The sequence below is a fragment of the Rhineura floridana genome, chromosome 11 (genome assembly GCF_030035675.1).
Source record: "Rhineura floridana isolate rRhiFlo1 chromosome 11, rRhiFlo1.hap2, whole genome shotgun sequence".
NCBI classification, from domain to species: Eukaryota; Metazoa; Chordata; class Lepidosauria; order Squamata; family Rhineuridae; genus Rhineura; species Rhineura floridana.
The window spans coordinates 57,057,955-57,071,761 of NC_084490.1; the positions used below are offsets into that span (position 1 = coordinate 57,057,955).

Here is a 13,807-nt window from a genome sequence, read left to right on the forward strand (position 1 = left end):
CCCATTCAGCACAGCGAGACTTAAAACGTGTATTTCTAAGGCCACGATTGTAAACACGCATTTACTTGGGTGGGAGTAAACCCTATTCACGTGAGACTTCCGAGGGAAAAGACGCATAGGATCTGGCTACACTTTGTGTAAGAAAGGCACACCCAACCTCCTTCCAGTCTCCGCCTCGCTTTCTGGCACGAACAAGGAGAAAGTGGGCGTCCTGGACTGGCTGACGGAGGGAGGGAGGGAGACCTTGGTAGGTGGAGTCACTGGCCCCGCTTTCCGTTCCAGGTTTTCTTCACCAGCGTTATAGATCCGGCCCGAGCCGCGCCTGATTCCAGCTCCGGTTCTTGCGGACCGCCTCCCTCCCTCTCCAGCTGTTTTACGCATCTGGCCAGCCGCACCTTCTTTTCGTACAGTTGTAGCAACAGGACTACCAGCGAGTGTCTCTGCTATCTCCGAATCTCCCATGTCCGGGGAAGAGGCGGCCAGGGGCGATGCAGATGCCTCCTCAAAAGGTACCGCGACTCCACCAGCAGAGCAGCAGCAGCAGCAACAAGAAGCGGCTGTGCTTCCAGAGGAGGGCAAGGCTGCCGGGGGGACGTCGGGGGCGGCTGCTACAGCGGCTCCCGCTGCCGGCCGCCAGTATCGGGCGTTGGTGTTGACTGGCTACGGCGGCTACGAGAAAGTGAAGGTCCAGACGCGGCAGCTGCCTACCGCCGAGCCCAGCCCGGGCTCTGGCCAAGTCAGCGTGCAGATCCGGGCCTGCGGGCTCAACTTCGCAGACCTACTGGCCCGCCAGGGGCTCTACGACAGGCTTCCCCCGCCGCCCGTCAGCCCTGGCATGGAGGCGGCCGGAACCGTCCTGGCTGTGGGCGAGGGTGTCTCCTCCCCAAAGGTGAGTAAAAGGCCCCGGGGTGGTGGTGGTGAAGGGACTGCCATGCAGCGCGCCTGCAGTGAAACGGAGCTCGGGTGCGGGCAGAAGTTACTCCCCCGCAGCCAAGGAAATTGGGCTGCCGACGCTTATCAGAGGCGATGGATTGGCAGGAAAATGGGCGGTGGGCGTGGCGGAGACGAAGAATCTGGGGGCGCAGCTAGGCTCCCTCCCCAGTCAAAGATATTTGGATGCAAGGCCGTGGGTGAGGGAGTAGTCACAGGGATGTAGTTCCCTTAGTAGTAGACTGTGGTGCACAACCCCATCAGCGGGGGATCTGAGGGCAGAAAGATGGACTTATGGCGGGCGGGAAGGTGCTTTAGGCTGCAATCTAGTACACGCTTTCCTGGGAGTAAGCCCCATTGAACCCAGTGGAGCTTGTATTGGATTGCAGCCTTAGTGTTGGAGGCCTAACTGGAGGGGCGGGAACTCAACTATAGCTGAGATAGAAAGAAATGTGGGGAAGGTGGGGTCCCGCCCTGGAAGAAAAGATCAGGAGGGAGGGTGGGGCTCCTACCCTATAATGGTACCTGTCAGGAGTGTGGGTGAGGACCTGATCACTTTCTTCCCGTTAAGACAATAGAATGATCTGGGGTTGGAGGAAGGAAGCGGCGTTGCCGTGTGTCACCCCCTCATCGGAGATCGGCGGCTCCAGGAACCGCCTCTTACCTCCCTGTGGAATATTTTATTTATTAATTGCCTATTTATTTAGACAATTTATATACCGCATATATTTAACTGAAATTCGAAGTGGTATACAGCATTAGTTGAAACATCTTAAAACAGCGAATGTAAAAAGCAAACTGCAGTCCACAAGCTATAAAACACCAGGAGGGTGTAATCTAGGATCCGCCCCCTCAGTGGAGGGAATTGGGAGATGGTGAGCAAGGGGACTGGTATGGGGAGGGGCTCATAACATTTTGGCTGGGTTTGGGAGCCAGTCAAAATGCTTGTGGCTGCCAGAGCCCTCCCCCCTCAGGCAAGGGGTGGGCTTTTCATCCCTGACTTCACACTTTGCTCCGAGCCTGGAGGTGAGATGGGGAGGATTGTTCCTTCAGTCTGTCAGAGGTGTCTGGAAGTGCAAGGTGAAAATGACACGCCCCAGCCCTCTTTCTCAGGCTGGGGATTCAGAGAGGTGGAGGAGGAACAGCCCTGCTGTTGTGCTGTGCCCTGGAGGCCCTTTAGGTATGACTGAAGCTCAGACAACCGTTGGAAGGTTGGGGAAGAAGGCTGGAGTTTGTCACACTCATCAGGGGGGTCAGGGTTAGACGCCACACTGATGAATGGGATTACGGACTCTGGGCTACGTAGGAGGAGTTGTGCAGGGAAAAGGCAGCTGGGTGTCGAGGAAGGAAGGATGGAGGATTTTTATTTCTTGGTTTTAGGACTATGAGTTTCTGGTGGTCACTCTTACTGTCCTTTCTTTCCTTCAGGACTTCCACGCAGCCAGTGATAATAGTGTTCTCTCAAGGCTTCAGTCTCCCAGTGTGGTATTCAGTGACAGAATACAGACTTGTTAACAAGTTAGGAATATTGAGGAAAGGCCATAGCTGGGTGGTGGAGCTTTGCATGTAGAAGGTCCCAGGTTCAATCCGTGGCATCTCCAGGTAGGGCTGAGACAGACTTCTGCCTGAAAACCCTGGAGAGCCGCTGCCAGTCAGTGTAGACAATGCTAAGCTGGGTACACCAATTGTCTGACTAGGTACAAGGCAGCTTATGTTCCTTTTTTAAAAAATTGCATTTGAGGAGTGCGTTCCACACACACGCATACTGTGTAACCGCAGCTCTCCCCCATTCTCCGTGCACATGTTTGGGAGTTAGACGCAAGGATTGCAGGTAGGTCTGAACACCAATACAGCTCATTCAAGAAATGCAGCGATGTCAGTTCCCACTTCTTGTGTGTGTATGTGTGGGTCATACAGCAGTGGTTCCCAAACTTTGTCCCCTCATGAACCACTTGAAAATTGCTAAGCATCTTTGAGAACCACTTAATTATTTTTCTGCCTGTTGTAGCAGTTATTATGTGCTGTGCTAGATGCTGTGTGGGTTTTTAAAATTGTGTTTTTATAGTTTCTTTTGTTTATCAGAAGTAAAGTTCAAATTGTTATATGATAGAAAACAATATGAGAAATAAAAGCAGCAATAAAATTATGAATCGATATGAATATTCAGTGCGATGGATGTGCTGTCTCCCATCTTCAACCACAAATCCACAGACATGCTGTGGTCCACCTGAATGAAGCTCCTGGAACACAGTTTGGGAACCCCGGGCACGCAGGTATTAAAGCCATAACCACATTATACAGTTAAAGCAGTATTAGATCCCTTTAAACAGTCATGGCTTTCCCCAATGAATCCTGGGAACTGTAGGTTATTAAGGGTGCTGAGAGTTGTTAGGAGACTCCTATTCTGCTCACAGAGCTACAATTCCCAGAGTTCCCTGAGAACAGGGATTGGCCACTAAACCACTCTGGAAATTGTAGCTCTGTGAGGGGAATAGGGGTCTCCTAACAGTGCTCAGCATCCTTAATAACCTTAGCTCCAGGTTTTTTTGGGGGGAAGCCATGACCGTTTAAAGTGGCATAATGCTGCTTTAAATGTAAGGTGCAGATGTGGTCTACGTTAAGGTGGTGTGTGTATTTAAGTATACTGATTATCTCAATCAGTTCATAAATCATGTGATGTAGAAACAGGCCTGAGGCTGTGAATGCAACAGACAAAATAAGACATACCTTGTCTCTGTGCTTCAGATGGGGGTGTAAAAGGGTGGAGACCTGACCCACGCTTCCAGCTTACCTCAAGGGCAATCCTAAAGACTTCAGGCAAGTACTTACATGTGTTAAAAGAACACATGGCCCTGGAGCTATGCACTCTTGCCCCAGCAGAGGCATGCTTGGCTACATGTCTGGCAAGAATGAGAAGGGACCCTAGGCGCATTATTTATTTATTGCATTTATATCCCACCTTTCCTCCAAGGAGCTCAATGTGGCATATGTGGTTCTCCCCTCTCCATTTAATCCTCACAAAAACCTTGTGAGGTAGTCCTTGGGCGAAGAGGCAGTGACTGCTCCCAAGGTCACCCAGCTGGTCTCCCAAGTCCTAGTACAACACTAACCACTACACCACACTGGCGTATGTCCTGATGTATACACAAGGGAAAATCATGATTCATGCAGGTTCTCTCCTTCCATGGGACAGCCCTACATGCAATGGGCCTGCTCTCAATCTTGCTGACCATGTGGTTGGTGTGGGTTGTGGCCTCTGGGTGTGACTTCATTCCCCCCCCAATGCATGAGAGGTGTGTATCTGAACACCCCTTTTGTGGGCAGTGAACAACAGCTTATCTGCTGCTGCTTCCATTCACTTTTAAAGCCAGAATTTCTAAAGGCTTTGGCCTAATCATAAAAACATACCAATGCAAATATTTTCCGGTATTGATTGATTCCCAAGTAAATCTAAAGTAGAGGCAAAGCAAGTTAAAGCTTCCTTCAGGGTCTAGTTTTGTAAGGATCACACAGGCCTGCTTTTCTTTGCAAGTCATCGTTTTGTCAGTGATATTACTGGGACACTGCAAATTCAGAATGATTGCCTCAAAGCAGCCTAAATTGCCTCAGATTTGTTGTTGCACTCCAGGAATAAGCTTGATGAGCAACTATTTTTTTCATTTCCACTTGATAAACGGTAATTAAGACCTGTATGTTGTCAGTCGTCATCCTTAAAATATCTAATCTTGAAATGAAAACCATGCTGGTTTCTGCTTAAGGACTTGAAAAGTGCAAGGTTTGGTGCCTGGATTTATACTACAAATGTTAAGCCAAGTTCAAACAGAACTGTGGAAACAATAAATTGTGGAGGTTAAACAGGAGAAGGGTTACTTCCGTTTTTGTTTTTCTAAAAAAAAGAAGAAAACAAAGTATCGTTCAAAATAAGGTGGACCAGAACTTTAAAACATCAGTTTGATCAGTAAAACAGTTCAAAGGCTGCCTTCAGGTTGATCCTTCAAAGTCACTTCAGGCCATTGGCAATCTAACGAATTCACTTGGTACATTGCTTTCCTGGGCTTTTTTGTGAGGAAGGGTAGGATATAAGTTTAAACAAAACTAGAAACCTTGCACCCCGAAAGCTATCTGTCTAATTCAAATCAATTATGTGAAATTCAGCCTCCATCCTGCTGCCTCTTTGCCATCTTGGCTGTGTGGTCCACAGTCTCCCAAATTCCTTTGTCTGGTCAACCATGGCTTCAGAGGCAGCCCTAGAAATCAGTAGAGCATGTTTGGGCACTAGGTTGTCCAGTTAAGAGTTCTTTGGCAATCCTCCAACTCCTACCCAGGGACTGTTTTACAAACGGTATTCCCTGTAACTGATGTTGATACGATAAAGGAAAAGGCTCAACAAAGAAGAACAACTGGCCAGTCCCTTTGTGCTGTGCTTCCTTCCCACACTGATACCCTTTGCTGTTCTCACTCACAATGATTAATAGTCTGAGTGGGTTGTTGGGAGTGCTGACTTAATGAGGAAGGGCTGTAGTAGCTCATCTGTTGAGCATCTGCTTTGTATGCAGAAGGTCCACATTCAGTCCCCAGCATCTCCAGGTAGAACTGGAAGAGACATCTGGTCTGAAACCTCAGAGGGCTACTTACTGGTAATCAGTGCAGACAATACTAAACTCGATGGACCATCCTTACTCTATATTCCTATGCTCCTAATCCATGTCACTTTGAAAAATGAAACCCTCCAACTGAAAGTAGAGCAGGAATGGCTACTCATTTGAGCACATTTAAGGGAGGGGTCTCTGATGCTGGCCTACTCTAAGGAGATTCATTCTAATGTTTGAAATTCTGTTTAGTTTAAACTCTTGGATGTAGGAGTGCTTGCCTTTTTTATATGGCAATTCACTGCTCAGGGGGTCAGAACTATTGAGGAAGGCCCCAACTTTCCTGCCCCTTAAGATGGATGCCAGGTACTGCCACAAACCCATCCATGGCACCAGGGCTGTGGAGTCGGAGTCGGAAGCAATTTTGGGTGGAGTCGGAGTCGATAGAAATGTACCGACTCTGACTTCCAAATAAATTTTGATCGACAAGAAGCAAATTTTGGGTGGAGTCGGAGTCGGACAGTAGAAAAATAGAGGGGTTGGAGTCGGAGTTGGAGTCAGTGGAAAAATAGAGAAGTCGGAGTCGAAGGTTTGGCGTACCGACTCCACAGCCCTGCATGGCACACACCAACCTGCTCCTCGATGGTGGGTGGGGAACGGTGCTCATAAGAAGGTGCCACTGGGACACACCTAGGCAGCTGAATGCACATGATTCCTGCTCCACAGTCTTAAGGGACTCACTGTGTCCACCACCTCTAGTGCTGGTCTCTTCAAGCCATGCCATGAGTGTGTGGCTGGTGGGGAAGAGAACATAAGAGGTAGGAAATTTGGGAGCAGGTGGGCAGCTGCCTAACATTCACTGCCCTTCAAGCGGCTCATCCGGTCGGATGGCAGCAGGAAGGGCACGGAGCTGAATAGTTTTATTGTTGCATATGGGGGTTTCCCCAGCTGCCTGCCCAAACCCTATGTCTAATTTCTGGGAGTTACGGTTGTTGCCAGTTAATGCAGGAAACAACTCATAGGCCCCATCTGCGCTATACAGTTAAAGCATTATGATACCACTTTAAACAGTCATGGCTTCCCCACAAAGAATCTGGGAACCAGTTTGTTAAGGGTGCTGACTGACCCCTTATTCCCCTCACAAAGCTACAATTCCCAGAGTCCTCTGGGAAGAGGTATTAATTAATCAACTGCTCTGGGAACTATAGCTCTGTGAGGGCAACAGGGGTCTCCTAATAGTTCTCAGCACCCTTAAACAAGCTGCACTTCCCGGGATCCTTTGGGGGAAGCCATAACTGCTGAAAGTGGTATAATACTGCTTTAAATGTGAAGTGCAGACAAGGCCATCGTCTTTTTAAGAATTCGTCAGTCCGGTGTGCTTGTCTCCTCCTGTTACGGGAGGTTAATGGACAACATGCCAGCTGCCTAATAAGGCTCAGTCCATTTTAGTGGGGAATTGTTGTCATTAACTGTTTTTGTTTGTACTTTAGAACACTCACAAGAGGAAGGGGGAAAGACTGAGATGAGCTGTCAGGGGCATTAGAGAACCTGGCAACCATTATTTCCACAAGAGACCACAGTTGCCATTCTTTGCTACCTAAATGGGCTTCGTGCTGTGAAAATGCAGACAGGCAAAAGCTCCCAGACATTCCCCCCCCCCCGGTGTTCTGTAATTATTTCTGCCTCTTTACCTGGGTTAATAGGGAATAGAGCACTGTCTTAATCCAGAAGAAGAAGGGGAAGGTTCAGTTTCGTTTGTGCATTGCTGCCCTCCACCTGTTCCTGCAAGAGCTGTAAGTCCATGGCCTTCAACTGCAAGGCATTTTACAGATTTCTGAGCCATTTCAGGCGGCGTCAGACTCTTTCCAAGATAAGGCAAAGCATAGCAGACATACTACAAATGGACTTTGCAACAAAACGTTGCAGTGTGAAGTTCTCCTCTTTAGGTTTCCTAGTCACTCCATTCTATTCTGCCTCCTCCATGTTTTTCCATCTTTTCTCCCTCATCCCTGCAACATGTTCAGTCCTCATTATGCTGTTTTGCCCCCCTCCGTTTTTTGTTGCTGTGTGAAAACGTCTGCAACAGTAAGTGTGTTTTCCCCCAAACCTGCTGATACCTCCCTCTTGTGTGTGTGTGGATGGTGCCACATCAGCCACATAAGGACTGGCATGTGGAGAATTGTTTGTTATTAGCAATTCTATATGATAGATGGGAGTGATATTCTGAGAATCTAACATGCCAGGTCATTCATTAATAATTTAATTTAATTTAATTTATTGGATTTCTTACTCTCCCATTTGGCTGGCCATCCAGCCACTCTGGGTGACGTACAAAATGAACAAAATGACACACCAATACAATAACATTAAAATCTAAAAGCGATAATGGTAAAATCTAGCCCACCCCAAAGGCCTGCTTGAAGAGCCAGGTCTTCACGGCCCGGCGGAAAAGTAGGAGATGGCTACTTTTCAAAGATTTGGGGGTGCTGAATCCATTTTTGCTGCCTGTCAAAGTGTATCTATAATGCATAAACTCTTATAACTCATAAAAACAAAATGGCCACCACACTTGAACACTAGATTTATGGTAAATCAGATACTGATTTTCCTATAATTTTGGTCTACTGAATCCAATAATCATGGGTATTGAATTCTTCAGAGAAGTCATCACTACACAATGCACTCAAAGAGAATGGTTGTCAAAAAGGTGAGCCAGCCATTAGGATGGCAATGCTCTATAGGTCATCTCCCATGTATCTGTCGGGAGGCAGAGCTGGGGTCCCGGGGAGTTGGGAGAAGAGGATTCATATGGATGGCAGAGGGGAGGGGGAGGAACTTCCCCCCTTTGGAGTGAAGACGAAACAGAGGAAATGCCAGCGATAGGGTCGCCTAGCAACGGGGAGCCTGAGAGCGTTGAAGTTTCAGAATCCTCCCTGGATATTCTCACGCCTCCCCTTCTTCGAAGCTCAGAGCAAGAGGGAGAAGAGGGAGGGCTGCCCACAGCAGAAAAGCGTCGAGGCAGTTTACCATCAGCTCCTCCCCTATCCCCCATACTGGAATCGGAAACTTCAGACGAGGAGGGGCCGATGCGTCCCCCCTCACCGCGCACACGTAGACAGCTGAAAAGACAGGAGAGAAGGGGGGGAAGGCGGGCAGTACCTGAGGAGCAGTTAAGGAGGAGCGAAAGGTTGCGCGCCCGTTTGGCCCCTTCTTAAAGAACAGGCGGGAAGAAGTCCCTTGCTCTGTCAACTTTCTCCCAATGCCGCAGGACCTGTATCCCTGTATTGCTTCATGAGAAGATGCAGTCTTTGCTTGGACATTACCCTAATAAAACACGAATTACTTATAACCTCTGGTCTGGTTCCTGAGTCTCATCCTGGGCCTGACAGTATCCTTGTTGCCTTGCATAGGATTTCTCTGCCCTTTTGTTCTAGGCCCCAGCATTTTGCTTTCAGTACATGCCTCCAGGACACAAAATCGGTAAAGATGCCTATATTTTTATTGACAATGATTTGGCTCCATAGCTTGCAATCTTGCAAGATGGCGACAGGGTAAGAGCGTTTGGATTTCGTTCCAGTTCTCTGTTCTCTGTTCTTTATTATTTTAATCAACTCAATAGCCATTCTGCTAGTTATCAATATTGATAAGAGACTCTATAGAAGACTTTCCCTGCACTCAAAAACTCCTTCATTTCTACTGCATTTCACTGTTTGAGCGGAGCCAAGATATGAGGAAGTGAAGAAGCAAGGATGTGTGGGAGCTGCCCGACTATTTATTAATTAAACTTTGACTGTAGCAAACAAAGTCCAATTTAACTCCTCAGATAATTTTAAGATAACTTTTATAATAACATTATGGTCTTGACAAGAAGCGAAAGGAGAGCTCTGGGAGACTTACCTCAAAGTTCTCAGATTATTAAGAAACAAAACAAGAAGACTATACAGAAGAAAAAGAATGCTATCAGCAAAGATAATTCTCAAGAGCCTCCGACAGCACTTTTACACCAAGCTGAGTTAAAGCCAGCAGATTTAAAGGGACAGTTGCAAATTACAGTTTTGCACTACACCTAAGGAGAAAATCTATTTAAAGGAGCCCCAAAGTACATCTCATACAACTAATACAAACTATGATTGGTCCATCACAAATATTTCTGATAAGAACTATAACATCTTTTTTGATGAGAGAGCACCTAACCTGGCAGAGGAATTAGCTACTGCGGCTTTACTTTCCAATGAACATCTTTTACAATGCGCTAAAGCTGACTCCCAATTCTCCAACCCTACATCTACTTGGAACCCCATAGAAGCGGATACATTCAGCAACCCAGAAGAACGAAACAGCCACCCTCCACTGAGGAGATCAAGTTCTCCTCTTGAAACAAAGAGCCAGTTCAAAAAATTGAACGCATTTCCTACTCCATGTAAGGTGACTGACTCAACCGAAGGAAAACCTCAGACAGAGGAAGAGGCCGACTCGAAAAGTATACAGGCAACTCCAACTAATATACCAGAAGAAATTGGACCAACGATTACAGGTTGGCTCCTTATGCTTGCTTTCGATTTGGATGCAATGAAGAACTCTCTTGAAGAAACTAATCGTCTTTTAACAGCGGTTCTTAATATACTGAACATCAAAGAGAGATCAGTATCAACCTTTACCACCAGTCCCTCTAGCAAGAAACAAATAGGGGACAACAGTGATTAAAAAAAAATTAATTCAGCTCCAATGAACTTAAAAAACAAGCGCAAGCTGACAAAAAACAAAAATAAAATCAAAAATCAAGTAATGTCAAAAGTTATAAGAATCGTAAAGAAAGGAAAATGAATTTTAAGAAACTTTTCAAGCTCCTGGAACAAAATACAACGGCAAATAATCAAAAAAGTGCTGGTCTTCTGCCTCGAAAGAATGGTAAGAAGGATAAGACAAATCCAACTGTTAGTCTCCCCAAAGGAAATAACGCTTCTCAGGACTTAGCTCCAAATTTTCAGATCACGGCCCAACCAACAAATAATGACTCTTTTAATATCTCTATGAGCTTCCAAAACGGTGCTCGTGACCCCTCAGAACATCTTCAAGTCCCTTGGACTGATATTTTGTTGAGACAATCACCAGTACAGACTCAGATGAGTAATCATTGGACATTAGTTTTAGATCCACATCAGTTAGTTTTTGAAAACTTCCCTAAACCGTGGGGCTGCCTGCAACAACAACAGCGTATCGCGCACTTTTGTGACCTATTACAACCAAGGGTATCAATATGTCCTAATGATGTAGTACAGATAAGGTATCTGTATTACAACGGACACAAAGCTTGGGCTGTGGTCCGATTCTCTTCCCAAACTGTAGCAAATAAGATACTAGCAGCTAGATCAACCTTAGTCATTTTTGGTATTAATATTTTAAGATATTTCGAAAACAAAGGCCCTCCCTTACCCCTTTTCCCAAACTCATCTCTTCAATTAATTTCACCCAATGTCAGAATTTCACATAGACTTTATTACCCGAAGGCTGTTGCACCAGTTTCATATGAACCCCTAATTACTTTTAAAACTGAAAGAGAAGATCACTCTTCTACCCAGGACTTATATTCCTCATCACATGGGAAACATAAACCTTTTATTTATGAAGAGCTTTCATTACTTGATACATTTGGCGCTTTAGCACAATCATCCCAAAAGGAGATAATTACTGGATTAGACTTCTTTAAAAAGTGTCTTACTGAATTAAGGCTACAGAATGTAAAATCAACCCACTCGGAAATGTCAAAGCTAATAACTCCAAAATCACTGGTAAAGCCATTAAAACCAACTCAATATAGATCGATGGATGGTCCATTGGGAATTCAATATGACAGTGATATACCAAATCAGATTGCCCCAATCGGATCAAATGAGAGGGGTATAGCGGAAAATATTTCCCCTCCTCCTAGTTACTTTGATAATAATTTGGAAAACTCCCCTCAATATGAACTCGCTAGACACACGAAAATTGATCCCCCGGGGAAGTGGGAAAGCATGCGCTTTTTGGAGGCACATGAACTAGGGACATTAACCCCTCCTCTAGAACTTAGGGAGGTGGAACCTCTACATAACAGCCAGCCAGGTGCTTTTCGGCCCTATAAGCGGCTTGACCCCACAAACGGCAGTATAGCCCATCCATTTCTGTTTGACGAGATTACGGCCTTGTGACAGATCCCCATCTTATCATGGAATGTCAGTGGATGGGCAAATAAGGAAGGTGACTTAGATTTTCTAGATTTTTTGAGCAAATATAAAATTATTTGCTTACAAGAAACTTGGATCACCTCTGCTGAAGATCATCTCCTTCCTAACTACCAATCTTTCTTAACGCCGGCCATAAAACCCTCAGGGAAAGGCTGCCCAAAAGGAGGCCTAGTAACCTTAATATCAAGTATGTACTCATCCAAAGTAAACATTTTACCAACCCCTTTATCTCATACAATATTGGCTGTCAGGATTAGGGATATAATGGATGAGAACCTGATTTGCATTAACATCTATATTCCTCCAACAGACGCTTTAGCATTAGAGGATAACAATGTGTGGGGTAAACTGAATGAAATCCTTAACCAGTTAGAAGATCTATATCCAAATGACTCCCTCCTTTTAAGTGGGGATTTTAATGCTAGAATTGGGAACCCACGGCAGATTAGCATCAATGCATCGAACTGGGCTCCAGAGGGTCAAAATACTAATCAATTTAGATCTCTTCAAGACCATAAGACAAATAAACAGGGCCCGCTCCTATTAGAATTAGTGTCAGCACACTCTTTAGAAATACTAAATGGTTCTCCAGTAGATTCCTCCCATGGCTCTGCTACCTATAGATCTATTCTGGGGACAAGTTTAATTGATTACATGATCACATCTCAAACATTGCTGTCAGCTATAGCCGATTTCAAGGTCGTATATAGACCTGAGAGTGATCATTTCCCTCTTCAATTAAATCTAATGCATTTTAATTCTGTTAAATTTCCATCACCCCACACGGAATCCCCTAGTCCATTGAAAAGGATTTTCTGGTCTGAGAATAGGAAGAATCAGATAGCATTCCAACTTAGCTCTAATCCATATCAACTGATACACCAGGGAATATTAGATGGAACACTCGATCCAATATTGGCATTTCAGGACATTCTTTCTTTGCTAAAACCCTTCCTGACTCGGAAACCGCCAGTAACAAATAGATCATATTCACGCATAACATGGTACGATCAGGAATGTAGAGCGGTAAAAAGAAAACTTAAACACCATCTATGGCTAGTATTCAAAAATCCAAGTGACCAAGCCTATGTAAATCTTTTCAAAACTACCAAGGTTAAGTATAGAAATTTGCTGAGACAAAAAAAACTAGATTTTGCTATCTATCGATGGCAGAGATTAGCTGAAGCGGTCTCGGCAAAACAAGAGCGTCTTTTTTGGCAGCTAGCTAATCTAGGAATGGGATCATTTAGCCACATTATAACACAGCAAATTACATCTTCTGACTGGTTCAGTCACTTTGAGAGACTATACTCTCTTCTCTCACCCCCTCAAACTACATCTTTGGATTTAACTATCTCGTCCTTACCACAGTGGCCCCCTGTAACCATCGAAGAAATCTCTGTTTTAATAAATTCGTTAAAAAATGGGAAATCTCCAGGCAATGATTTTCTGCCTCCGGAAATGTTTAAACATTTTCCTGAATGGTGGGCCCCCATTTTAGCTGTTATGTTTACCAGAATCAATTATTCTGGTATAATCCCGGAGGGTTGGAGATGGAGTATTATAGTCCCAATATATAAAAAAAATGACCCGGTGGATCCATCCAACTATCGCCCAATCAGTCTATTGAATGTGACAACCAAATTGTAAAGCAAATACCTCCTGCAAAAGCTAGAGCAGTGGGCTGACTTAAATCATCTAATACCCCCAGAACAGGTTGGGTTCAGGAGAGGGTCTTCTCCAATTGACCACTGCCAAACTTTGAACTTTTTGGCAAACCAGACCATAACAGGCCCCACTAAACATCTTTATGCGGCATTTGTAGATCTAGCCGCAGCTTTCGATTCTGTGGATAGGCACAGACTGTGGACAAAATTATACAATATGAAAATAGATTGTCGACTTTTGTATTTAATCAAAGCCCTATACACTGATACTGTAGCTCAGGTGAGAGTAAACCGTCAGGGGAATTTGTCATCTCCAATTGTAGTTGAGAGGGGTGTCAAGCAGGGGTGCCCTCTCGCCCCTTTATTGTTTAATCTTTTTTTAACTAACATAATTGCT

General features: G+C 45.2%; 1 protein-coding gene across 1 annotated transcript in view; it reads left to right on the forward strand.

Annotated features, from left to right (window-relative positions):
* Window positions 1-214: 214 nt before the first annotated feature.
* The window catches only part of VAT1 (vesicle amine transport 1), a 42,721-nt gene continuing 29,128 nt past the window's right edge, over window positions 215-13,807 (forward strand). Inside the window, exon 1 of the mRNA XM_061588233.1 lies at window positions 215-889. Coding sequence (XP_061444217.1) covers window positions 461-889 — 429 coding nt within the window. The 5' untranslated portion in view covers window positions 215-460. The remainder of the gene's footprint in view (window positions 890-13,807) is intronic.